Below are 27,671 nucleotides of genomic sequence, written 5' to 3' on the forward strand. Positions count from 1 at the left end.
CTACTTGTAATAAACCTCACCACCTAGGCTGATAGACGTTTCACCACTGTATATCTCGTCTCTGGTGTGGCATAGAAGTAAGAACGCTGAAAGCATATCATCTCTGGTGTACTCTCCCTGTACAGACTTCTTGCCACCGGTTGTCACGATGCTACCTTTCGCTGACTCTGCGATGGTTACCATTGCCATTTCTTCTCTCAATTTCCCCAGTAGCATTTTCCCCTGCTCGGCGTGCGCCTTGTCAGTGAGCCTATCCCTAGGTAGGGCTATGATGTCACGTGTCTCCAACACACCAGCCATTATATCTGTGGCGACATTAACTCCCTTTCGCGAGCGCCTATACATGAATACGTCCATGTTGGAGCCCATCTTGTTGCTGGAGCCAGCACCCTTCGATGTTCCCATGGACGACTCGATCGTCCTAGTGTTTTTAGTGGCCTCGGATAACACTGCCCATCCCAGGGACATTACTGTGTCACAGTAATACAGGGTTTCTCTATTGATCGCAAACACCGTACTGAGAACCATGGCGAGTTTGGTCTTGGCACCAACATGCTTCCCTAGCATGTACTTGTTGTTGATATGTGACCACTTGCTGTAGAACAGGACCTTGAACCCCGAGCGTACTAGGGTGTTCTCGATTAGATGTTTGACATCGACCAGTGCGTTGACGTAGGTGTTTTGTTCAAATACCACGATAACAGGTACTTCCTTCCACATTACTCTGGGCATCACAACTTTCAGTAGTCTGATGTGAGCACTTAGAAGAGCGGCGTACACACGAGTAACCTGATCCAAATCGCGTATCTCCAGTTCCTCCAGGGCCATAACCTGAGAGAAAAGGATAGAGATAGTACATTAGAGATGTCAGTTATAAACACATTGTTATTGATAGAGCTATTGCTGAAGAGAAAGGTCAAGAAAGACTCTAGCCACTATGTTGTGTCCAGCTTGCACAGCTGCTCGTGAGGCCGTGGCAGCATTGATGACGGCTCCATGGGATTACCTCCTTTCACAGTACGAGTTCATGATAGTGTTCACCTCCTTCCAGCGCAACATTATCTTCTACTCTAACATGGATCACGGCCAGCTCAAAAACCTATACAGTCAGATGGTATCGTTCTCACCTGCTAGGATACTCATGATCGACACCTTAATCTCAGTTTACACCAAAGGCGGACTCGGTAAACACCTACAATGTGCTTCCTTCGATGTGCCCAGCGAGTTGTCGAGGACTATAACACTTGCCATAGGCAACCAGGTCCCGGAGCAGTTCATACACGAGTGCATCTCGAGCTGTCACTGGAAGGGGTACGGCGATATGGCGCTTGCGGCGTTCGCTTCAGCCGAATCAATTCGCAGCGGACCCCTTAAGTACTTGGCTGTTATCAAGGAGAGCCTAAGGGAAAGAGGATCTCTTCACACCATCATATCTCTAGCGGTGACCGGGTGGATGGTGAAACTCTCAGACTCCAAATGCACATGCGGCACCTGGGGTCAGGCCGTGGAACTGATCTCGTGCTTCGTACCAGACACCGAGACAACGTTGACGATCCAGGACGAGGCTCGTATAAGAGCTTACATTTGCACCCTGTTAGACCTGAGTCCGCCTCCAAACACATCGTTTCGTGGTGGGGAACACAAGAACTTAGATTACGGATACATGTTTAGAGACCTTCTGGTATCGGTCTTTGATTCGGCTGACGACGTGACAACTCACCACTAGCTTTCCGCTTGTCAACTCCACAGCACAGCACACACCGGCACAGGATTTAGAGCCTCCTCCGAATGTTGGGTCGAGACACAGGTACGCTCTGACCACAGACGCACGACTCATATATTCCAGGGTGACACTGTTATTCGACAGGAACTTGTTTATGACCGAGGGCTCGAAGGGAGTGGTGTTGTCCGTCTTGGTATCCGTGGACGAAGTGCTGCTGCTACCAGTGACTTCGCTCTCGAATCCTTTCGGCGTGACCATGTTCATCAGCTCCTTCAGATGGTTGTCTACGGATATGTGTTGTGGACAGTACACTCCGAGGCAGAAGCAAGTCGGTCCCGGTTCCCTTTCGTGAAACCTACACTTGAAGCTCTGCGACACGACATGGTACGCGGGCTCCCCGTCATCCCCGCGGATATCCGCCACTTTGTTCAGCCAGGGAGTGTTGTTGACATGACTTGTGATGTGCACTTGCTTTCGCCCTCTGAATGCAATGTTCGGCAGCACAGCCAGTAGCACCTTAGAATTAACAAAGCCCACTTCGTCCACCAGAATGAGATCGGCGCTCTGTCCTCTGCTAGCCTGGGAAGAGACAACATATGGAGAGATGGGAGTGGTTAAGCTACACTGTTGTCATTCAAGATAATAACACCGGTGATTGTACGGTTCATATTCTCAAGAAAGAGAGTGGAGAGGAAGGTGCTATTAGAGGAAGTGGACAGACAGAAGAACAAGAACAAGAGCAAGACGATAAGGAAAGCAGCGGAGATGAAGTGGATAGACAGAAGAACAAGAAGAGCAACAGCAAGACAATAAGGAAAGCAGCGGAGCCCGATAGCTAGCGGACCCGGGATGAACCACTCACACATAGAGTTAATAGAGGATCCCCAATGGGTGTCCTACTGTGTTGAGAATGAATGCTCTTTCAGAGATCACATTCAGGGGTACGTGTGCAGAACACACTGCAGCAGACACGTGTGCTCAGGTTCCAGTTGCTCCTTGATACAAACCATGGTAACTCGAACCCGGTATCAGACTGGGTCCTTTGGAGCTTCATGTCCCGTTGCGGCTCTGCTCGTGTTTCACAAACCTGAGTTGGAGTTCAGAGGTCCGTACTACATACCCGATAAAGGGGATCCTGTCGAAATGGGTTATGGTGCGAAAGAATACCAACCAGCGAAGGGGGTATGCTGCTCAGAGGGGGACGGTAATCATATAATAGTGAAAGCCAGCCTGTCTGTCATGGTCGCGTTGTTCTCAACAGCGTTGTCCGAAGGATTCCGTAGTCAATATGATATCATCGACAAGAGTCAGGGTGTGAACACTTCGGCAGGTACCCCGTCCTTGCCATGGATGGCAAAGATATTCGAGCTGGCTGAGGTGATAGAGCTTAAGACCAAGCCCGAGCTGCCTTGCTCGCTAGAGATGTCTTCGGTTGTAAAGGAGGCCGTGTTGAAGACGGCAGTGTCCATATCTACCCTGTTCAACTCGCGCAGAGACATGATCAAGCGTTTCATGAAGAGAGTAACGTGCAGGTACAACGACAAACACGCAAAGAGAGCTGACTTTTATACCATGGTGGTAATGTTGGCGTTATGTTTTTTCCCATATTTAAAGCATCGTGTACTGTGTGACATATTTAACAACAGGACGTTGGTGATTATGTGCTTTGACAAGACTCGTACCAGACACAACCAGTGGTCTACACTCTCGACTCATATCCATCTGCACGTCAACCAGCCCGAGTTTGTAAACAGGGTGCTGTCCAACAGCCATCTCGACAGGGGGCTGCCGATTGTGGTCACTGTAACCTTGGACAAGTACATGGCGGAAGCTAGCTACTCTGACAGAGACGGTGCTATGGCTCACATCCAGACTCCCGGAGACTGCAGGGATCGACTTGAACAATGTGAGGTTACAAATGAGCCTGAGACGGGAAAGGTCTCCTCGCTACACGAAATCAAGCCTAAGCGACTCATGGGGAAAAGGAGGATACCTTGCTCGGCTGGATATTACGAAACACACGAGGGCAGAGTGGATGGGAAGGTGATGCGTTTAAAGCGGCAATAGCAGTGGCAATGCAGGCCACCTTTGCTCTGTGTATATGTTGTCAATGCTGTGGTGTTCACAAGGTCCTGTGTTATTCTATGTCACTGTACAATAAAAGTGTTTTCACACCCATTACACTATGTCTACTTGGTTGTTTAATTCATATGAGGGAACTTAGTAAAGGGAAATGAATGGAAGCCATTGATTCATATACAGTCATTGTACTTTATTCAGATATTGCTGCATAGATATACACAACACAGGTTCACGTGAGTCTGGTGTCCATGTCAAAGTGGTACAGGTGATTCATGGGGTTGTCTTTCACCCGGCGATTTACCAGACCTTTTCTTCTTCTTTTGCATGCAGACGGGTCTTTTCCAAGTAATTGTAGCATTACTCTTACGTTGTGCTTAGGGCGCACAGCCTGCCGACTCTGCCGACTCTGTCTCTTTGCCATGTAATCACAGAGTAATGTTTCGTATTTGTCAGCAGAGCATTTTGAGCGCTCCGAGTTGTACTTTTCCAGTGCCTCGCGCTTCCACTGTAAGTTGACAATGCTGGTTATGGGAGCGTCACCAAACTGCACCAGTGCGTCGTACGAGTGCTCGGGGCCGGCTCTGATGACTCTATCGGCGAAGTCTCTCCTGAACGCTATCCCGCAGTGCAAGCAGTTCCAAAACTCGTGAGAAGGGCATGTATGCCGAGGCTGCCGCTCCTGGACACACGGAATGTGTTGTATCTGTGAGCTCAGGCTCTCGGGACAATCTGAAGCCAACATGATCTTGGTCAAAGACGTAGATGCCTTCACAGGCCATGTCCTTTGGTGAGTCTCCCATTCGTACGTATCCATGATCCAGCTGTCGAAGTGTACAGTAGGCAGTGATGTGGGAGAATAACCATATGAGAGAAGCTATCTTTCTGTTATAGGTGGTAGCTTGTACGGTTTTGTGCAACTGTAGCTCTACCCCCTTGTCCAAGGGTAAGGCGATCATAGAGACTCTCTTGGACACGGCTATATTCTTCACCAGACCTGAGGCAGTCTGTATAGGGAAGCCCGATGCTATCAAGTGCTTGAATAACACCACTCTCTCAGCCGTGCAGTTATATCTCAAGTTGTATCTACGGACTGGACCTATCATCGCCATGCACATGTAAGAGAGCAGCTTATCGTTGGTGCCTGTGGAAGCTGTTGACCTTAGGTTCATTCTCAGATCCTCGACTTTCAACAGAGCCCTGAGGCTGTCCAGCTCCGCTTCGGGGTACTGCCCAGACAGGAACTGGGCTCTCTCCCGACTCCTATTCAGAGATCCGTAAAATTGGTAGAGGCAACGCAGGGGATAGGAGCTCAGATATCTAGGGGCCTCTAGCTCCTCCAGTGTGTGGCTATGTGATTGGAGTTGGTGGAATATGTCTTTACCCAAAGTCTTCTGCTTGGTTATTTCATCACGTCTCTTCAGGGACTCCAACTGCTCTAGGAACTTGATGGGTTTCAGACTTTCACCGGCACATCGATCATCCTTGGTGGCATCGGTTAGGAAAACGCTACCACAAGGTCCGGCTCGCACCATTTCGTCGCTGTCGTCGATCCGGAGTTGGCACGAGTCCGCGGCTTCTACGGGGATGTCTTTCTGTCCGAACATGAACTGCTCGTGCCTGAGCGTGAAGTGGTAGCACATAATCTTCCTCCTGACTTCTTCCCAGGTATCGACGGTGATGTCCGTTTCAAATAAACACTCGGGACACTCCTTGGTGTCCATAGCCAGCTGCGGCACCATTGGGTACCGGAGCATTAGCGAAAGGAAGTCCTGCAGCGAATCCAAGGTGTTGAGAGACTCTTCGTGAGAGCACGTCATGACATCTCTGCCCAGCTTCGCGTACATACTTACTGCCTCTGACATTGTCAGTGGTTGATTTGGGGTACCGACTATGGTTTCTCCCTTCTCTACGCCTCGGCACGTGAGCCACACTGTGTACTCGTTCACCTGTTTGTCACAAGGGTCTTCCGGGGTCGATGACGACCGCTTAGGCTCCTCAAACGATTCTAGGAATTGCTCCAGTTGTGAGTCAATCTCTCCCAGTAACCTCGCTCTGCACGCCAAATCGTACAGCTTGATCACTGTCATTCTCTGCCCTTCCTGATGCTCGACATCAGAGCCTCTAGCGCTCCCGGGGCTACAGTATCTGCGATCTGTCTCTGACCCTCCCACTCCGCTAGACACAACATGAGTCCTATCCATCTGGGGTCTTGTGAGCACGCTGGGTGGTTCACGTCGCTTCTCTTGGAAACAGAGGGCCAAAGTGTCGTAAGTTGCACAAATGCAGATATTCCAGCGTCACAGATAAACTTCTCTGGCAATGGGTAGTGACAGCTAGGCCTTTCGTGTCCTGCCCAAGGCAAGCTGGCCTCTCTTTCTAGGTTGGGCCGCAACTCCCTGAACGCGTAGGATAGTGCGCCCGCTCTCTTCCTACAGCCCGTGGTAACGACAATGCAGCGACTGATCTCCCGAGCTAGTTTAAGAATTTCCTCTCTCCCCTCGTGTACCACAATGGCAATCCTTGGCTTTATAGGATATACAGCCGTGGAGACTCTGTCGGCTAGGCAAAGCGTTGTCATTACCATGTTAAGAACATTAGACCCAGCGGTGTCCGACTCGCCATGTACAAACACGGGTCTCAGTCCACACCCGTACACAAGTACGGTGTAAACATCGTACATCACGGAGAAGAACTTGTGAGGTCTGTAAAACTTCACTAGCCTGCCCTTGTTGTCCAATTGCGCCCTGGTCCTGTAGTCCTCGTTGTGAACGGGTTTGAAGAACACATGTCCTCCGTCACCAGGGAGCCTGGGGACGAACTCAATTTCCAGACATGAATTGAGTACCAGGAAACATGAAACTCCCCTCTCACGCCACTCACAGTTCACCATAATGGGCCACGGGGTCCCATCGCCTGCTACTTCGTCTTGGTCTTCTTTGTTGTATTGGGCATCGTCTTTGTCGTCTTCATCTTCTACACTTTCTTCCGATCCGCTCTCGTCGTGATCATCAACCACTCGGGATCCGCTTTCCTCGTCTTCATCTTCTACACTTTCGTCCGATCCGCTCTCGTCGTGATCATCAACCACTTGGGATCCACTTTCCTCGCCTTCATCTTCTACACTTTCGTCCGATCCGCTCTCGTCGTGATCATCAACCACTTGGGATCCGCTTTCCTCGCCTGCTTGTCCGGCTGCGCTTTCCTCGTCTTCATCTTCTACACTTTCTTCCGATCCGCTCTCGTCGCGATCATCAACCCCCTCGGATCCGCTTTCCTCCTCAGGGTCCCCATCCGAGGACTCGTTGTTGCTGTCGGAAACCTCTGGTTCACTTTCATCGTAGCTTACGAATTCACCTTCCTTACGTCTAGCAAAGGACTCCTTGTAGTCGATCAGGTACCAAAACCTCTCTCTCCTAGGTATCAGTTTCCCATCAGAACACCTCTTCCATTCTCGCAGCTGCTTGCCATACCAAAAACAACCCGCAGAGTCTCGAGCGGGTGCCTCCGTGAAGTCCGCCCGCCCAGACTCCCATCTGTACTTTAACTCGGACACCTTGGTGCAAAATGAACCCGGGTCCGTCTTTGACCATGGTAAGGGTTTCTTCCAGGTTTCAGGGCCTCGAATTCCCTTTGGTAGACATCGCAGCTTACAGAACTCCCTAAGTGAACGGTTGCAACGAACGTGTACCTCTGAACAGTCACTCTCCCCACATTTCACGCTGTCCAGGGGTGTCTTGATGACAGCGTGCACGCCTGCTTCCCCTTGCATCGCAGACACTTTCAATGTCCCTGGGGTTGAATGCAACACCAGATTCCCGGATGAGTTGACACGAATAACCCCTTTAGACTTTGCGAGCAGAGCGGTCACGTCCTCCCTACTGCAGCAAGGCTTTTTACAGGAGATGAGATACCCAGTGCTACTTGTTTTCAGAATGTCTAAACCTGGGGGTAACGTGTGAGTCCACCATTGTGTACTGGAGTCAGTCTCGGGCGTGAAGACAGTCACAGCTCGGGATCTGAACGGTCCCGTTGCACCCGCAAACCAGGCCAGTGCCCGCTGCAGGTAATTGTAGACCCCGCGTCTTAGGCATTGTATCTCGAGCTCTTCGTGAATCTCTCCCGAGAGCATTCTACACGCTAGGGCCTCGACAAACTCTGAAGCTGAGCATACCTCTTTGTGGTAAATCAGACTCACGTCAGCAGCCGGACTGTCCCGCTTGGTGCCATCACCGTGGCCATTGCAATCGTGACACGGGGCCGCGTACCACTCTCCGGGCTCGACTATCACGATTAGGTTGGAGATGGGCACCAGAGCGTCACGTCTGAACATAGCGAGTCCTTTGTTCACCACCTTAGAAATACCTCTCGTCCAGACCTTTTCGGTAGGGCACGTCAGCACCCGGGAGCACAGGTCGTCGAATCCTTTCCACGCAGCGGGGTCTCGGATTCGAGCCGTCCTAGAGTCAATCTCCACACGGCCGAGCACTGGGGGCATTCCTATCACCCGTTTGCATGGAGAACTATTCAGCCCCAAATTAACACTGGCAGGAGGAGAGTCACACAGCCACTTTACAGTAGCTACGTGAGAACACAGGCTCCCTATCGCGTTCAGGTTCTCGGAGAGAGGGTATTCCTGCTCCCAGTCCTGATCCTGCGACGCCTCACCAGGGGCCTTGTGGAACGTCCACTGAGTAGCTATCAGTTTTTTCCAAGACCTCTGGTTCGCCTCGTACCCCTCTAAGGGGTCCCGGCCTCCGCTTCGCATGAACATGTCATTGACTACGGAGCTCTTATTTTTACACTTGATGCGTTCTCGGGAGTCTATCGGATCGGGGCCTGGCCACTCGGGGTCCTCTTTCTTCAACACTTCTGTTCTGTACAGAGAGCTGCTCTCTACGACTACTGCCACGGACTCCAGCTTCTGCACCAACGGGCCCTCGGCCCTCAGGTAAAACAGCGGGGACTCGGACGCGAACGCTATAGTGTAACCGTCTACCACCGTGGTGCCAGGGTATCGGTTGACACCGTAGGACCTGCTCGCTAACCGCATGAACGACCAATCACCCAGACTGGTCCTGACCTTACTCGGGAAACACTCTACCTTCTCAAACTCAAACACGGGACCCAGCGTACTGGAGTAGGCTCGCAAGAGGAGCTGTTCTTCATCTCCGCGAGGCAACAGCTCGCACCCTTCCCAGAATTCGGAGGCCTGTACGGGCGAGGGGTTGCAACACCTCGACAGCAGAGGCGCTAGCCTATGATCCTGAGCGCACAAGAAGGCCCCGATAGTGTTTGCCCTCAGCCTTTGCGTGTGGAACGGCTCGTCCGTGCCCCTAGCCCACACCGATGATCCTCTGTGTCTAGTGAGGGTGATCAACTTGCACACGGGGAAGCAGTTTACCCTGCAGCTTTCCGCCAAATGACTCAGGAGAGCGTAGACCGGAGACAGCTCGCCCCTGCCATGCACGGTGAACTCGTAGTCAAGCATCACGTCTCCTACGGCCATGTCCGGCACGCACGGGTGAACTGATCTGTAGAACCAGGTCAGACAGGCGCTCACATCAAAGTTCCTCTTGGCACCCCGTGTGACAGAGACCCTGGCGCAGTGTCCCAGTAGCACTGCCTCGTCTAAGCACGCCTCGTAAACGGAGCCGCATTCACCTGGAGCCCTGTCTGCCCTAACCATGGAGTAGTGATTCGGGTAACACTTGACTGTGAGGTTGAGATTGTATTCCGACAGGGGGTAGGAGAGCATATCTTCGTCACTCTCGTCCAAATCGTTTTCTTTCGCTATCTCGATAGAAGGGAAGAACTCTCCATCTCCTATGGTGGACAGGGCCACAGAGGAGCCCAGCTTCTGCCTTTGCAACCTAAGCCAAGATCTTTTGTACAGAGGCTGTTTACAGCCAGGGTCCCCAATATCGGGATTGTCGACGGCCACGTCAAACAGGCACTGTTGTACCTTCCTGCGACAGGTCTTGAAGAGACGAAAGAGTTTATGTTCCTCGTAGCCTCTCGCGTCCTCGCTGCATATGGCCTGCTCAATCCTCGACATCTCCATGACTATACCCCCATCGGCAAAGGAACCCGAATCGATTTTCACCCTGCCGGTCTTGGGAGAGTAATTAAGTTGAAAGAAGCAGTCGTTGTTATTGAGTAACTGCGTTTGCAGGGAGCTGGGTCTTTTCTCTGGTACAATGACACAGAAGTCATCGGTAAGCAATGTAGGTTCCCCTGCCCAGCTGGGTTGGGGTACAACTCCGTTCGTGTTCGGGATCTTCAACATAGCTCTGCTGTTTCCGTGCTTGGCGTTGAAGACACCGCAAGCCCTCAATATTCTGAGGTTAAACAGCCCCAGAGTCCGTATCCCGATCGTGATCCACTTGAAACTTGCTTTGCAACCTTGCCCGCGCCCAAACAGGACCAAATGTCCCGTTCTCTGTCCGGTCCTCGGAATGGTGGCGATGGCTGTGGATATGTTTGCTATGACTCGATCTTCATCGTCCGTATCATCCTGGGTTTCACCATCAGAGCTACAGCACTCGCTGTCTTCCTCACAGTCGTAGTTATTTTCCTCCTCACCTGTGTCTTTGCTTTCCTCATCCTCATCTCCCTGACTGTCCTCCCAATCGTCATCTTCGGTCTCTCCCTGGCTGGAGTCCTCGCTGTCATTTCTTTGCTCGCTTTCCTCCCCGTTGCTATCCCAGTTGCTGTCATCCTTGCTATCTTTGCAAGCTAAACCATTTTGGATTCGCAATATCTCACCTTCCAGCTCCTCGCACATTACCTCCTCTCCACCCGAAAGTTCCAAGTCCACAAGATCGGAGTGGACTCTTGGGTTGGCAGACACGATCTTTCTGAGTTCTGATAAAATTGAAAGTGATTTCACCGTCAACCTGAAACAGCTCTTATCCGAGGCAACAAAGGATTCTTTCAGACACAGGTAGCACAAAAGCAGAGTCTGAGCCTCTCCCAGGCTCAGGGTGGACATGAACGAAAGCTGAACCGGGCTGCTAGCGAGCTCTGATGTGGAGACACTTAGTTGCCTGAAGACATTGAACGCGTACATGATGGCGACACAGCCCGCAAAACGTAACACCCATGGTGCGACTATGTCCATTGTTCCAGGCAACAGGCATACGGATTGATTGAAGATGTGACTGCTTGACCTAAACTCTCTCGGTAGGACCCTTTCATAGGCTGAGTGCCTTATGACGTGTAGCGTTGGCACCTCGCTTTTGAAACGGTCTTTTCCTAGGTGACCGTCTTCTTCTCCCCGGCAAATGCTGCAGTGTATCACGACAGGAGGCACGCCCGGGATACCCCTCTCAACTCTAAACAGACAGCGATCACACGGGAACCATTCCGTTATATAGCCGCTCGGAGCCAACAGGTTACTTGTCCTTAACTGAACCGTCCCTCGGTCTCCCTTTGTCATGCTAGCCATATTCTTGGGTACGATCACCACAGCGTCTCTCAATAGGTGTCTCAACACCACAACGTCCTGGTTCTCTGCAAGAATAGAGAACCCTGAGGGGAGTCTGGTCATGTCTCTCAAAGACGCTAAGCCCTCGTGAATATAGTTGCTAAAGGGGCTCGAGTGTTGATCTGTGAGAGGCTCTAGTTTAATCTCCCGGGGGATACAGCTTTCTGGTAGAACCGAGCCAGACTCTAGAGGGTCCAGGTCTCTCAGATCAAAGCATTTGCCTTGATCAGGCAGTACACATTTAAGTCTGAACTGGATGCCCAACATGCTGTCCCCTATAGCCAGAGCGCACAGTGTTCGGACTATCTGCTCTCGGCAGCCTTCGTCAAAGATCAGACATATATCAGTCTTCCACGAGGAGACCAAGCTGTACAGAGATACACCATCTGTCGTATAGATGTGGCCCGATACCACCTTCAGGCCTCGGATGTCACGCTCCTTGACCATGTAACGAGTCTGCCAGTTTGAACACAAGCTTGCCACGGTACCTTGTGAGTCTGAGCGTCGACAGATCACCAGGGAAGGAAGTGCTGGCACTTTGCCATCTTGTATCCTAAACGCCACGTCTGAGAACACGGATAGGGTCTCCTCAAAGACTGCAAATGCAGTCTCGCCAACCGACAGTTTCCTGGGGAGACGGAGGTCTGTGTAATTCTCGATTTGGACGACATATCCTCTGCTGTCAACCGTTGTGAATGTACAATGACCGGTCCGCACCCTGTACACGTTATTGGATATACCTAGGGGTGACAAATCAAGAGACCTCTTGAGTTCCCCTTCGTACAAGATCCTGCACCTCATCATGAACCTACATATCCATTTAGGATCTAACTGGGCGAATATATCACTGTGGGAGCCGAACAAGCACGATAGTTCATCTTCCGTGAGTCGTATCTTTCGCCATTTGAGACAGGTGTAGATGTAGAAGATGTACTTATCACACATACGAACAAGAGATCTCCCACTACACTTGTTGGGCCTCATAGCAACGATAGAGTTGTATCCAGCACTACCGGGTACACTTGTATCAATGCAATGGCCAGCGTGAAGGGAACCCTTTCGCTCTGGAAGAGGGCTGACACCTTTGATCATTCTCTCCCCTTGAGAGACACCTTGACCAGAGTGGTTAAAGATATCTTCTCAAAGTACGAAAATGTATTCAGGGCCGAGGCGATGTCCTTTGCGAGGCCGGACTCAGCTCTGTCGACCTGTTCCCTGGACTCTGTAAAGGAAGACACGGTGAAATCAATGGAACAAGGCTCTGTGACATATGAACATGAGAGTGAGAAGGAGCATGTGTTCCACGACGTCAGTATGAGTTCAGAATATTCCCTTGATGATGTACCTAGGAACCCGCTTAGAGTTATAAGTTTTGGAAATAGCGACAGCGAAGAGAGTATGTCAATAGCCTGCTCCGACCAGGGCAACGACCACGATTACTACTATGACCACCACAATGACGAGGACACTCCCGGAGTGGGGCAGATTCCCATTCCGTCGTGGAGAGTTACAAAGTGGACCTCGGGAGACCTAGATAGAGAAAAGCCGCACGGAGGAGGACGTGGTGTTCGATCGACCGGTTCCAAACGTAGATGCATGCGATGCGAAGCCTATGACTCCCACTGTAAGGCAGCAGCTGAGAACTACAGACGGACCCTCGCCAGCTATACCAAGACAGTGTCTGAGCTTATGATAGGCTTCAAGAAGGTCCTAGAAAGGTACCCAGAGCTTAGAGTCGATTCGAGCGACGATCATCTCCACTACATGGTGCAGGCTGCACTGGGGCGTAACAACCTCGTACAGGAGATGGTTCGCCTGGCTGCAAAGAGACAAGCTATAGATGTTCTCAAAACAGAGCCTGGTCTTCAAGATGGTAAGTGCAACAGTGACGTTGTTGCCGTTCACGAAGCCCTCAACACGTGCTATACCGACAGCGAGACGCTCAGGATGATCCTCCAACGCTACACCAATCTGTACGTTCGATACATAGAGGTGTGGAGAGAGATGTGTTCCAAGGTGTCAAAGGACATCACGGTGATGGAGTTTATCAACCTGACTCAGGACAGGCCTGGTTTAAGCCACGGGGAGCCTTGGTCTGAGGCAAAGGCCTACGTGGCTCGCATGCTACACAAGGTGGGGTCTATCAACCCAAGGGTCGTGGGAGAAGCTTGCGCCCGGGCGCTAAAGAATATAGATTACAACCTCTCGACAGCGCCTAGGGATTTTGAGAAACGTAAAGGGCTCGTTGACGCCTCGATACAGGACATTCGCAGTCGTTTAGACAGCAGTTCAGCAACTTGGAGTTGGGACTCGTGCATGACCGACCTACACTTTGACATCCGCTGCGACCTCACGGTGCTGGAGGACCTGGTCGGAGCCGGTGAGATCTCTGTGAAGACTTTGCTTTACGAGAGGTCTATGCTTGTCTCCCAAGTGAGAAAGATGATCAGGAACCAGGGCTCTCTCGAGCTGCAGGTTGGTCAGGTTCAATCAGAGCTCAGAGACTCGATATCTCGGTGCCGGTACGTCGAGATGAAAGCTTTGCAGTGACCAGCCCTGCCGACTAGGAGGCAATGTTGGAGCGGCGTGTGTAGGTACTAATCTAGCACTTGAATCCAGGATAGGGCTCGTAAAACATGGATTCAGATTGTGATTACCTGCTCTACAGCAGAGGAGAAGATACCCGAGATGGGGACGATGTCGACTACGAGTCATGTCTACACTGTTCCGATTATTGGAGTCAAGCAGAGTCAATACGATGTACGGGCATACACAATAGCCTCGAAGTAACCTTCCAAGTGGCGCGGACAGGGCGCATGGTACCTTACGTGGAGGTTTTGGAAGCTACCGACCAGGCAGCTCGGGTCAAATGTACATCATTTGAAAACTCTGAGACTCCCATATTCTATGTAAACAATAGCACGGTTATATGCACACAAGGTGCGATACATATGCAGGATGTGTCGCCGAACGGCACATGGTTATCTGCAAAGGACACATGTATCCACTCGGTACTGAGGTTGAGGCTCGCGGGTCTGATCTGCACACATATGCCAGAACTGAACAGAATAGTCCTTGAACACAAAAACGACGATGGGCTACTGTATCTGGCAAACAAGTGGCTGTTGAGCAAAAACAACATGAACGAAGGCATAGAGTTATTCGGACCCTTTGTCTGTGATGCCATGCTGGCTCCGGTGCTTCATGAAATCCTTCGTTCAGATTGGATTGAAGAGCGCAAGGAATTAACCGATAACAACAACGAGCTGAAGCTAGGATGGGCCCAGGAGTTTTATGATTTGAACAGTATCATGAAGAACAAGACCGGGTCAATGGTATTTGCGCACCATGGAACATGTCCGATCAACCCCAACATTGTGGACAGTTACAGATTGGTAACGTTCATCTTGGACAAGATGAGATGGTGCGGCTACACTCCTTGGTCCGCTGTGCAGGCAGTGCGCAGCTCTGAAGATCGCATTAGCAAACTCACCTGTGTCCAATGTAAGAGTCGGCTCCTGGCATCGTGTGTGTTTCTCATGGAGTGTGCCGCTGTGGAGGCGTCTCGACAGCGGGACTGGCTGGTGCGAAACGAAGCTGTGATTCAACTGTGCTGGCTCCTGTATCACATCCACATGCCTATGCCTATGCCTAAGAGGTGTCATGTCGATGACTTGCTAGAAGCGTGGACAGAGTGCACCGTGATACACTCAGCAAGGTACCAGGACTACAAAGAGAAGGCGGCATCGTCTGACCTAGAGGCTCTCCTTGTGATGTTCGCCAATGATCACCTGCCAGGTGGACCCAAAACAAACAAATGCAAGCTCCCCCAGGTCAGTTGCGACAACGGTGTCCCCTGTCCCAACCAAGAGCTGTTACAGTTCATTATTCAAAACGACAGGTTCTCCCCTAAGCGAGAGACTGTTGTGTACCCGATTAGAAGCGAGGACGACGTCAACATCTGCACAGCTGTGGACGTACTATCCAAGGCCCAAGATAATATGGAAGCCAGAGCCCAAGAGGTAGACGTGATAGCACGAGCCCTATTGCTGTGCTTCCCTAGAGTGGCCGCATCAGCTCTGGACGATCTCACGTTGAGGACTCCTAACACTGTAAGGTTCTCAGCTAGAATATGGCCCGTCTTTGTCAACTCTACCAGGGCGTGTTATCAGCTTTTCAGAGCCCTGGCCCTCCCTGTGTCACCCAGCCCCGTGTACACTCTCGAGCTGCTAGCGCGAGGCTGGAGATACATAAGGGCAGATATCTTAGAACGTTTCATACCCATGAGCACCGGGGGCCATGTCAAGGTCAGCTATGAGCATTACACAAAGCACCTTTTGGGCCCAGTCAACACTCTACTCGGTCTCAGGCTGATAAGTGAATCAGAAAAGGACCTAACCATCAAGCTGTTGCACAAAGGGTTGCTACCTTGTTTTGCGGCAGAGGGTGACAGCGCGCCTGATCGACTCGTGAGCTCTACCATAGCTTTAACATTTGCAGCTTGCGGGGCACGCGTGTTTGAGTTGTCCAAGGATGACGACACCACAGGCTCGGACCTCACAGTTACCTCAGCTGGGTTGTTGTACTTCGCAGCCTGGTACGTGCTGGTGTACATTGGGGCGTTGCATATGCAACCCACGTTGAAGAATCGATTGTCCCGAACCGGCTCAGATGCTGACAAACACCTATGCCTATCTCTGAACCTTGAGCGCATGTCGAATGGATCGTACAATTGCAACGTCCTTGACGTTAGAGAAATCGTACAGGCTCTAAGGATTGTGTTCTACGACCTGCTCGACACAGGCACCTTACTACGCGTTGCAGAGCTATACGTTCCGGAACTGCTAGTGCAGCTGCCCTACGCTAGGATTCTTAACTTAATTCCGAACAGTGTCAAGAGCGCAATAGAGAGCCGAGACAGGTGGTTCGTCAAGGAGCACGGGGACGGCTCCTACCTAGAACAACAAGAGCCACCCTTCACGTACCTTGGCACTCTGGCCCACGGGTTTCACAGTAGCATCAAGGGTAGCTTAACTAGGTGTCATGCTAGACCGATCGCGCAGTCCCTTCAAGGACCTGAAATCGATTTTGACCCGTGGTGCAACTCGCTTTGGGTTTGTAATGAGGGCCAGGATCAGTCAGGCTTCGAATGTGCTCTAAGCATGGCAATCAAGGACGACGAGGAGGAGATCTATTGCAATCTAGATCAACTTGAAGAAGCTCAGACCTCAGGTGGCACCTGGGCCTCTGAGCTAAATATCTCCCTTTCATCAGACCTTCACGCTCAATCTAGAGAAGATGAGGCGCTTGAGCTAACTGAACAAGACGATGTCATACAACATCGTCGGTTATGCAAAGGGCTACTGGTGGAGAATGTAGATAATTTGGGGTTTCACAAAGGCCACAGATTCCTAACCATGACACAGTTGAGACACGGGTTAGACACCAAGTCATCTGTTTCAGCAAGCGTAATGAAAACGCCTTGCATGGGAAACATAGCTTCCACTGTGTATGCGAAGACCGAGGGCAGCGTGGACTTGAGCAAATGTCTCATGTCTCATCATACACTCATAGAGGCACTGTGGGCCCTCTTCATGTACTCGAAGAGTGGCCCAGTGACAACATCAGGGGGGCCAATCTTGACTGACACTACTGCACCTGAGGAACCATACACTCCCGAATCTCTGGCCGTGATGGTACACCTAGCAGTGAAAAGTTTCGGTGTCGAAACAGTCAAGTCTCTTGGAGTCTGCAATGACATATATAAAATGTACAATAGCCCGTGCCATGAAGAGTCCCTATTTATACCCATCACGGCAATTGTAGGAGGCCTGTTTGGAGTCAACACTATCATGGCATGTGGGCTCCCGGTTCCATCTGCTACAATAAGGGAGTCTGGCACGTGATGGGCAAAGACCTGCCCCTAGCCATGTTGATACCCCATGAGACGTCTACATCTCACTGCTATCACAAAGGTACATTAGGAGCCTACGTCCGGCTGAACAACCTTAAGGTTGTCAAAGTGCCATCCGATAACTACTGTGGATTCCACACTGTAGCTGCGCTAGTGGGTTTATTCAGAGACAATGACAATGGAAAGGGGTACTGCGATGTTCGCAAAATGATGGTCAGTGAAACCTCAGAATATATGATAAGGAATAAGAATGTCTCCGGAATCGCACTGTACCTAAATTTGAATAACTGTACCAGCCACCAGCGTCTGACTGATTATCTCATGCAGCGGGATAGGTGGTTGAGCGTCGATGAAGTTACCTTCATGCTCATGGCACACAAAAAGCTCCCAGTCGTGATTACAGAACACTCCTACCCCATCTATGAGCTAGGGTGTGCTCATTTCCTTATCAAAGGCCATCATTATGAACCTGTGGTACATGTTTAAGCCTCACATCTTTATTAGATGCTAGAGGTTATATATGATGATGTCTTGCTACCTATTGTGTTTGAATGATATGAGATCCATGTGAAATAAACAACCACTGAGACACACTCTACTATGGTATTCCATCTTTAATGTACATATCATAAACAGGGGATTACAATTGAAGTATCATAACGCACAGACAGTTTGAAATAATCACAAGGAACACACATTGAAACCATAAGCTACTCTCTATACATCTCAGTATACATTATAATACACGCTGTGTTCTTCTAACACTAGTCTAGGACTGCTTTCCTGTGCACCATGAAGCTCTTGGTTGTCCTTACAAGGTACATTCACAGCAACAGGGAAAGGTCCTTGTGAGACTGCAGCCAATGGTCCTTGTGAGACTGCAGCCAATGGTCCTCGTGAGACTGCAGGCATTGGGCCGTGTGAGACTGCAGGCAATGGTCCTCGTGAGACTGCAGGCATTGGGCCGTGTGAGACTGCAGGCAATGGCCCTCGTGAGACTGCAGCCAATGGTCCTCGTGAGACTGCAGCCAATGGGCCGTGTGAGACTGCAGGCAATGGTCCTTGTGAGACTGCAGCCAATGGTCCTCGTGAGACTGCAGGCAATGGGCCGTGTGAGAATGCAGGCAATGGTCCTTGTGAGACTGCAGCCAATCCTTGTGAGACTGCAGCCAATGGGCCGTGTGAGACTCTAGAAGCTTGGTTCGGGGCACCTAGGCAAGCCACGGATAACATTTTCTTGGGCTGTAGAGCTTTAGCTATGCGACCTTCTGGCACGTGAGTGTTACCCTTAAACACATGTGATACCACAGCCAGTGCTGGAACCCTTTCGAGAACGGGCTCCACTATAGTAACCTTGTTCCATTTGAAACACTGGTTGTGAATCTGTATGTAGAACGGCCCGTAGGGTTGAACGTTTGCTCCCACAGTGTGTAGGTCCATATCTTCGTACTTGCCAGAGCCTAGTATTGTCTCCCAAGTACTAGCTACGGACATCGCCTCGGTTGTGAATGCACACAGGTTGTACACAGTATACAGTAGGTTCTCAGTATCAGGGTTAAACTGCCTCTGGACTGGAATAGGCATGTCCCGTCTTTTCCCCTTTTGCCTGCCTTCTGTGTGAAAGAGACTTGTGTAGCTTTCAACCAAAATATTCTTCACATTACCTGGTAGAAAGTGAAGCAATCCCAGCTGGTCCATTGTCCTGTGAATGGTAGCTAAACCTTCTGTGTCTCCCCCCATTGGATCCCGATTTTGCCACACGTATATAGTGTCGACTATGCACCCAATAAAGTCCACTCTGAATCCAGTACTCCCTCGCCATATCCTCGCAGGTTGTATAGACTTCATGGTGAAGCCCAGAACCCGGAGAGTTAGGATCTGTACTCGTAGGAGGCATTGTAGTACATAGTAAGCAAGGATGAACTTTTCCGTCTCGGTCATAATGTTCGTTCCATTCACACACCCTAGGTTCCACTCTCCGACTGCCTCTCCAACAAACACCCCTACCCCTGAGTGGTCAGTAAAGGGGACTGTCATCATATGCAGGGCGAATGTCCTGCTCACGAAGGGGTGCACCTGGAGAGAGGTGTGCATATCCAAGATATCTTGTAGAAGTTTCCCATCGGCAAACACCCTGTGTACCAACAGACCGGTTACGTTTTGGATGGTACAGACTGCTCCCAGGTACAAGGTGTCTGAACTTCTAACCATCAGTAGTTTGCGGCAAGCATCCTTAGTCAGAGTTGGGTAGTCGCTGATAATCAGCTCGACATGTTTAAATCCCTTATTCGGAGGGGTCGCTACATTCACCGTTTGGTACGTTTGAATCTGAGTCTCACAGCTCAGTGTACTACGGGGAATCGTGCTGCTGTAACTCATGTTGACAGGAAAGCTCAGGTTACTATAGCGTGGTGTAATGGATTCAACACCAAGCTTCCAGTTTATTTTATGACACTTGGGATCACTGCGTAACTGTCCTACCACCGGGGGCAGATCTTTCGGTGTCACCCAACCATTGCGCTGTGGTGGATGTGTCAGATCTACACAAGGATTAGTTATGGGGCTGACATGCTTCGGGGCCAGGTTAATCACTTTATCCTTCGACCTTGCTTCTTCCATACCGGCACATGTGACATAGACCATCTGCTGGTATTGTGGAATTCCCATGGTCATCAGGGTGGCTTTGTTAAACCCAATCGATTTCCACCGTGAGTTCAATTTCATGAAGTCATCCATTTGGCCACCTACGACTTCAAAACCTGTGTCCATGTCCGGATGCACATGATCTTTATCGGTTAGCCCTCTGTCAACATTCACTTGCAGACTATCTCCCACCACCATAGGTTTCTTTAGCCGAGACGGGCCAGGTTTGGCATAGTAAATATACTGTTCCCCCTGATGGGTCATCTGCTGATTCATCTGCTGATTCATCTGGGGTACCGCAGGTTGTTGGTATACATGTACCATACCTGGAGCAGGTTTTTGAGACACACGGGCTACGTTCTCATCACACGGAATCTGCGGCTTTTGCCCCTGATACTGTGACAGAGTCAGTCCACTGGCATTGTCTATGGTCGCAGCCCGTAATCCGTTATGTATAGTCCTCTTGAGTATGTGAGGATTAGAACTATACTGCCCTCTGAAACAATCAAACAGCAAGGAAGCAACGTCTAAATCACCAGCACTGTAATCAGGATTGGTGCTGTTGTGGAAGTGGTTCCTGTTGCTATAACGGGAGCCCGTGTCAGACTGTATCCTTGAACTGATGAACCTCTCAGAAGCAAGGCTGTGAGGGTGTTCCAGAAGGAATGCCCCGATGTCATCACTTGTACTCTGGTGTGTAGATGTTTCTCCTTGGATCAGTTGCTCGTAGTACACATTCTCGCTTCTAGTGTCTGCAGTCAAGTGTAGGTCTGTCGAGATCTCTGGCAGAGGCTCCTTCTCTACATTACAATCGGACTGTCTGACATTGTAGGCGTCAAGGTACATGGCTTCTGTCCCTTTGGCAGATGTTGGAAGAGCGGGGGACCTTGAGGAGCCAGCAGGTTCCCGGATGACCTCTCTGCTTAGCATTTGTATGTGGTTTACAGCATTATCTGAGTCCTCAATGTGAGGCATCTTTTGTGCAAGGCCAGATATAACCCTGCTGTTAGAGCGCTTATCCTTGCGTCCGCCTCCTGCAGCACTGTAAGAGCAGTCGTAGGAGCTCACAGCAGAGTCATTACATGACAAACGGTTCCAAACCGGGCTTGGGTTGCCAGTGGACAACATACTACATAATCCCAGGCAGGCCTCTGGTTTAGGCGTAGTAAAGGTCTTGTTTAACTCTCTGACAAGGACAGCTTCATCTTCCCTCAGCAATTCTATAACGCTGACATAAAGGGGTTCTCTTAGGCCCAGAGCTATCAGCCTATCCTTTAGAGCTTTGTGAGATCTTGATTTTTCCCCTAACCATACATGAGGAATATCGACGTTGCTCATGTCTCTCAATCCCGCTTCATGTGGTTCAAGTTTAGACCATGTATGGTCATTCACCAGACCGGTCCTGCAGAAATCACAGATGTTCACAATGGACAAGGCCCACTCTCTCCAGCCGTGTCTCTCCTCTGTAGCCGAGACCAGGTACTGTCCTGCGAGCACTGGTTCTTTGGCGTTTGACAATGACCCTCCCGAGCCCCAGTACTTCTTCAGCTCCTGCTGTTTGTTCTGTACAACCTGGTCACAGTCGACGTGAGCGTACAACATAGCCAATGCCAAGCTAGCACACGCCATGCGGAAGGTGTCCTCATCCTTGGTATGGTTCGAAGACCTATACATCCTGGGCAAGGAGACGAATGGCAACAACGATAGCACGTCTCCGGTCTGCTTGTGGACAAGGAACACTGCAGCCAGTTTCGGCTCTCTACCCTCCGGTCCGGTATAAAGTTTTCTAGGAGGCCTCTTGTCTAGCTGACACATGTCTCTAAGAGAGCCCATTACTCCTAGGCAGACCTTGCGGATGATAAACGCAAGCCCATTGTCTAGGTTTTTGCCTTTCACGCTTGCCATCCAAGAGCTCAAGGGCTGCCATTCGAACTGGAGAGTTGTCACGATATGCAATATCGCAGCAGTGGCATGCCCCACATCTTCCAATAGTAGACAATCAAGCCTGGGTTCCAGTAGGGTGCTACATTGCATGGGTTCCGCATGAACACTTAGGAGGAGGCCAGAGTCAGAGTCATTAAGCACAGAGTGATTCGGCTTTGCGCGGCACACCCTTACAGCCGAATGTAGAATGTCTTCAATGTGCACCCTGGGGATTGGAAGAGTCAAACAGTGCGTAGACACCTGTCCCTCAGTCAGTGTAGCTGTTCTGGGTGACAGATCTAAAGTGTTGGATAAGGTGTTCGGGTATCTCTCCAATATCTCGTGGCATAGACAGTGCTTCGCCAGGAATGTGTATAGAGGTTCAGGTTTTCTGTTTAGAAAATGGTCATTCCTTGGGTTCCATGTAGCCATCCCTGTGTGCAACTCGAGATACGAAGGCATAGACATGTTAAGTTTCCTGGTACTTCGTCTGTCTTGAAATTTCCACCATAGCTTCAAAAACCTGAATGAATCGGCATCTTGTTCGAAGACCATAGTACTCGTTTCTTCTTTGAGGTGATTGAACACATAGCTAGCGATACTGTGTCTAGCAAAAGCGGTGTCATGGAACAGGTAGCGTTTGTTGCGCACAAGGTCCAAAAACAACAGTACAAAGTAAGGGGTATGCATAACAGCCAGGTGCTCCAAGTGACTTAGGGTCAAGTCCTCCCCAGGAGTCCAGCCTCGGGAAAGTATTTTATTTGTATTGACTAAGTTATACTTTAGCCGTTGTGCATCTACGGTCACCAAAATGTTTTTGCACAGTAAGCAAGGATCCCCTAACTTGTCAGAGAAAAACCTACTTAGCCCCACAGGGCCCGGTACATTGTCGGGATGGTAGTAGAAGTCATGATGTTGACGTGATATGGTTGGGGAACACGAAGCCTGCTGCTGCTTACCCCCGTGGCAGTTCAAGTAGCCGATAGCCTCGCCTGTAGTTTGGAATGGTTCACAGTGGTCGAGAGCTCCCTGGTGAAGAGCTGCCGCTATAGTTTTCCACTTCACCACCTCATCCTGGCAATCCATTATGGATACTACAAACAATAGCAGATAGGGATTATGGGTTTAACACCAATGATAGACCTTGTTGTTAGAACACAAATTGCAAAGGACTCTGACATGTCCTACACTACCTACAGTTATGTAAATATCATATAATATCGTGCCTCGTGTGTCTGTTTATGCCACGATGTGTGTATGTCAGGGTATTTTGTAGGTACATGGGAATGTTCAAAGTTTGAACATGTGCAGAGTGGTGTCATTGTCCATGACTGTGTGGGATAACATCATCTTGTATTTCATCTCCCCGGCATGATAGTATAGGGTATGCTGCACCGCAATAGCCAAGCAACTAGTTCCATCCTTCGACAGTGCCCACTCTAGCAGGGAGCTCTTAAACTCCTCTGTTAGTGACGGGGTGATCCCGTACCTAACCCCGCAACTAAACGGTGTGGGTTGACAGTATCCCAAAGTGGGTAACTCGTACCAAAATGCAAACGCTGAGACGTTTTCACAGGGGGAGCCTATTCTACTTCTACCTTCAGACACCATGCCGATTGTGTTTCTGGCCAATGTAAAATCGCCCACAAAGTGCGTGTGTATGAAAAACGAGGTTGTGCTACTCGGAGGTTGTGGTAGAACACCTGGGAACGTTTCCATGTCCATCAGTATGTACCTTACACCGTACACTTCACGTTTGTAGTCTATAAGTTGCACCTCTTTCGGTAGTTCATTGGAGAGGCCAAATATCCACGTGAGAACCTTACACTCGATGTCTTGGCATGTGGAGTTGTGGTTGGACCACACTACGGCTTGCAATCCTCTCACTCTGGGTATGGCCTTGATGCAAGCGGTTTTAGTGTGGAACCCCTTCCACCGTAGATCAATGACACACACTCGTTCTGTCCGCATCGCCACCTCGTGGTGCTCGCATGCGACAGCTGTAATCGGTGCACAGCCCTCAATTATCCCCAGGGCTCTAGCCTCTCCGAACATTCTGTTACCGTACTCGGGTACGGCCATGGCAAGGTTGCGGTTGATCACGTAAAGGGCGCTAAAGTTGTCACGCCCTGGGAACATCTCTATGGTAATGGAACTGGGTAGGCCTTCCCGGCTTATGAACGGCTCGGATTGACTGACAAAGTTGAACTGTTCCACAACAGTCAAGGGCCTCTCCACTGTGCAGCCAAAGTGAGGCGGGTGGGTCCTGTACACGTACAGACCCGAAGGGAGACTTTGAGACTTCCTCAGCTGATACACAATCACCGCGTCACAGCACTTTGAGTACTTGTAACTTCGATTTTGCATCAGCCACCTGTACGCCGTCACTACGTTGTCAATTTCGTAGGCCCAGAGGGTTCTGGCGGTGCACCTGGACCCCCCCTTGTTCCCGCCTCTCCCTCCGCCCCTCGGTCTTTTACTGAGGGCTTTGGCTGGGTCATTGTCTACAAAAGGAGAGATGTTACGTCCTTCCGACATGTCCTTGCTCTGGTCCACGGACACACAAGAGGAAGACTCACAAGAGCACTGACTGTCCCTTGACGCATACCGAAGCAACAGCTCCATTGTGTTTCTAAAGTTGTATTTGTGAGCTTGGCAAGGCTTAACCATGTCTTCTGTCAGATCACTCAACCGTACACCTTCCGCTCCCGGTACATATATCATGTCACCTATCACAGGGACAGGATCCAGCGTTAGCGCCTTGTACAGCGGACAGCACAGACCTGCCGGCTCCATAGAAGACAACCCCCTATTCTCCGGCGATGTTCCAGAGGGCCTGCTGAGAGATTGCGGAAAGAAGCGTACACAGACACTTGTGAGCTCAGTCCGAAAAGCAACAAACCTATACAGGAGAGTATCAACAGTAAAGTATAAAAACATTGGCAACGTCAATAAGGAGCATGTCAAAGCGTCCAGAGCTAAGTGTCTTGTTTGCCTAGTGTCCTTGGTTAAAAGCAGTAAAGACAGGCAAAGGGCCGGCATTAAACTCCGTTGTCAGTGTAACGTAAGGGTATGCACGACCTGCTTCAGAAACAACCCGATGTGGTATTTGACAACCCCTCACTTCACAACGTGTCCAACCCTACCAGGGTTCATCTGCTCAGTCTGCACCTGCTTTCAAGGTCTGAAGGAGAAAGTGTGCTGCGTTTGGATGTGCACCAGCTGCTCCTCTGAATGTAGGAAACAGGGCACCTCTTGTTCAAAGTGTTCCCGGAGCTTAGATCCCTGCCCCGGACGTGAGACCCGTAAACTATGGTGCAGCTCCGCTCTTCCGATTGAGGACACTGAGAGTCACACTATGGTGGCATATGATGAGGAGAAGATTGCTGATTATAGGGACCTGATCAGACTGCGTGTTTTTGACAAAGTATCGCAGAGTAGACACTTGTCAACGTCGGATATCAGAACCTTATTCCACGAGTGCTTCGCGCCTCAAGTTTGCACCTGCAGGTCTGACAGTGACCGGAACCCAATGTGCTGCAGCTGCACTCCCGTGCTGACCGTGATGCAACTCCTTGCCAACAACCCACGTCCTCTTGTAGCCTCACTAGCAGAGCGTGCTATACCAGGCAGGTCTCTGGCTCGTAACGTGTACGACAGAGCCCTGTTGTTGAGCATGCTAAATGATCATACACTGCCTTTGTGTGCAAACGGACCCTCGTGTAAGGGTATGCTGGTGAACGTTCCGAACACCCCCAAGTCGCTACCCTCACTCATTTCCCCAGAGTCTTACAACAACTTTGTGCTGAGCAGAGCAAACCCCGGAGAGTATGAACAGATCAAACCTTGTTGCTGTATCCTCTGTCTCCTTTTCAACCAGTCGGCAGTCGTCTCACAGATGGTCAGTTCCGACCGTCTACACCTAGAGCCACAGCCGATCAGTCCCGTCTATTACTTCAATGTTAAACTGTCCCCTGATGTTGGTATATCAGAGGTGCGCATAGATACCTATCCAGGTTACCTTGTCAACTTTCAAGGCTCAGTGGGTAGTTACAAGCCTACCTTCTACTACAATTGGAGAGAAATGCTTAAGTTGCTACACAGAGACAATACTGGTAAAATAACCTTCTTACCTATACATTGACACAACCCAGTGCTCTGTGCTCTGGTGTACCTGGCACGGATCTCGGATTACGGTATGAGAGGATAGTGTGTATATATATACAGTGTGTTGACCCAAGTACACTTAAGAGCAAGCTCTAAGCAGCTACCCGAAATGTATATTACAGCAATGTTACCTCACTTGGGTGCTCTGGATATGGAACAGCCTCTGTGTCATCCAACCCTTGCTGGTATATACAACTGGCCTTTGTCAGCACCCTATTACTCATTGTGGCAACATTACCCATGATGTCCAAAGCGGGCTCGATTATCCAACCGTACACCACATATACGACAGGGCAAAACTCACCCAACCACAGTCAGTCTTGTAAACAAGAAAGCTTGATATATTATTAACAGAAGCTGAGGCGTAGCAGAGCCAAAGTGTAGTTGCCTAGTTCACAAGCTGTTCCTGTGTCACATACGGACTACCCCGAAACCATGAATATCCTAACCGGAAAAAGACGAAGCTACATAGAGGATGCCACTGGCAAGATGAAGTTGTTGGACCATATTGCAGATGTTCTCTTTACACAAAGGATGATAAACAATGAAGAGTTAGAACGTATCCAGTCTATACCGGGCACACACGATAAAGCCCGGACCTTGATTGATACTGTCAGAATGAAGGGAGATATTACTAGTAATACCTTCATGACAACATGGGACAATTACCCTGCATCATCCTCAAACCGAGATGATAATGGTATGTCACCTAAGGAGATACGCAAGATTTTGAACAAGTTAACCCGTGATGATATTGAGTCAATGACGTTTCTTATGAACGAGATAGACGTCACGCATCAACAAACCAGCAGTGCAGTGGACCTGGATTATGTGACGGATAGAACCCTGTTAGCAGAAGGTATCGCATTGCGTTATGGAGCGGAAGCCCGGGCAGTGTTAAACATCCTGCTCAGAAAAATCCATCGCAATGACCTGGTGAACCCCGTCAAAGGCAGTGACTACACTCACCCCTCAAGTCAACTACAACCCCAGATCTTCGCTGCATATGGCAAGGTTATCAATACGCATAAAGGTGCTGTGATGGAGAAGGTGTTGAATATACTGTCTGACCTAGACAGAGGAAATTTGAAAAGATTTGTATGGACATTGAGCCTACCAAAGAGTAAGGCTGAGCTTATCCGAAACGCAACTGACCTTGCAAAAGTGCTCAAGGAACATGTGCACCATGACATGGTCAGTTACCTGGATACCATTTACAAAACACTGCGGGAAGCCAAACAGAACAGCCTTGCATACCAGTTGAACAGCTACATAGTTGGTCTCGGTAGCTAGGATATCTAGCCATTATAAACTGTGTTTACTAAACTGAACAGCAGTAGTTCTAAACTCTGTCATTGCAACATATCTGTATTACGCTACAACCTGCTGATATCTAACACTGCTATGCTTTGTTTACATACTGGAAAATAAACCTATGTGACAACAATGCTTACTGTGCCACTTTCTATATACATAGACACATGCAAACGGCTACACAGAGTACAACTGACAGAAGAATGAAATACAGCCTTTAGGATAAACCACTTTTTACCACTAACAATAAAGGTCATTCCTTGTTGGTCCCTTTAATCAATAACTGATACTCTTTCAAATAGACCTGACACTATGTATTTGGCAGAATCCACATAATCACTCACCTTCATATAAATGTGTAACTTGTAGACAAAGCTCTTTCCAATACTCACAGGCCAGTTGCTTTTGGGTGTATGCAT

The 27,671-nt window shown here is 49.8% G+C and overlaps 1 protein-coding gene across 1 annotated transcript; it reads right to left on the reverse strand.

Moving 5' to 3' along the window:
- Nucleotides 1-27,671, reverse strand: LOC139403941 (uncharacterized). Its single transcript, XM_071147148.1, has 2 exons — nt 27,597-27,671; nt 1-831 (listed from the first exon to the last, which is right to left on the reverse strand). The coding sequence occupies exons 1-2, from the start codon at nt 27,669-27,671 to the stop codon at nt 1-3; spliced, it is 906 nt and encodes a 301-aa protein (XP_071003249.1).

The sequence above is a fragment of the Oncorhynchus clarkii genome, unplaced genomic scaffold (assembly GCF_045791955.1).
Source record: "Oncorhynchus clarkii lewisi isolate Uvic-CL-2024 unplaced genomic scaffold, UVic_Ocla_1.0 unplaced_contig_10446_pilon_pilon, whole genome shotgun sequence".
In the NCBI taxonomy this organism is placed as follows: Eukaryota; Metazoa; Chordata; class Actinopteri; order Salmoniformes; family Salmonidae; genus Oncorhynchus; species Oncorhynchus clarkii.

Coding starts and splice junctions, on each gene's coding strand:
- LOC139403941 (XM_071147148.1), bottom strand. CDS start 27,671: ATGCATACACCCAAAAGCAACTGGCCTGTGAGTATTGGAAAGAGCTTT. Junction 832..27,596: donor AGTTACACATTTATATGAAG/GTGAGTGATTAT, acceptor CTTTTCTCTCAG/GTTATGGCCCTGGAGGAACT.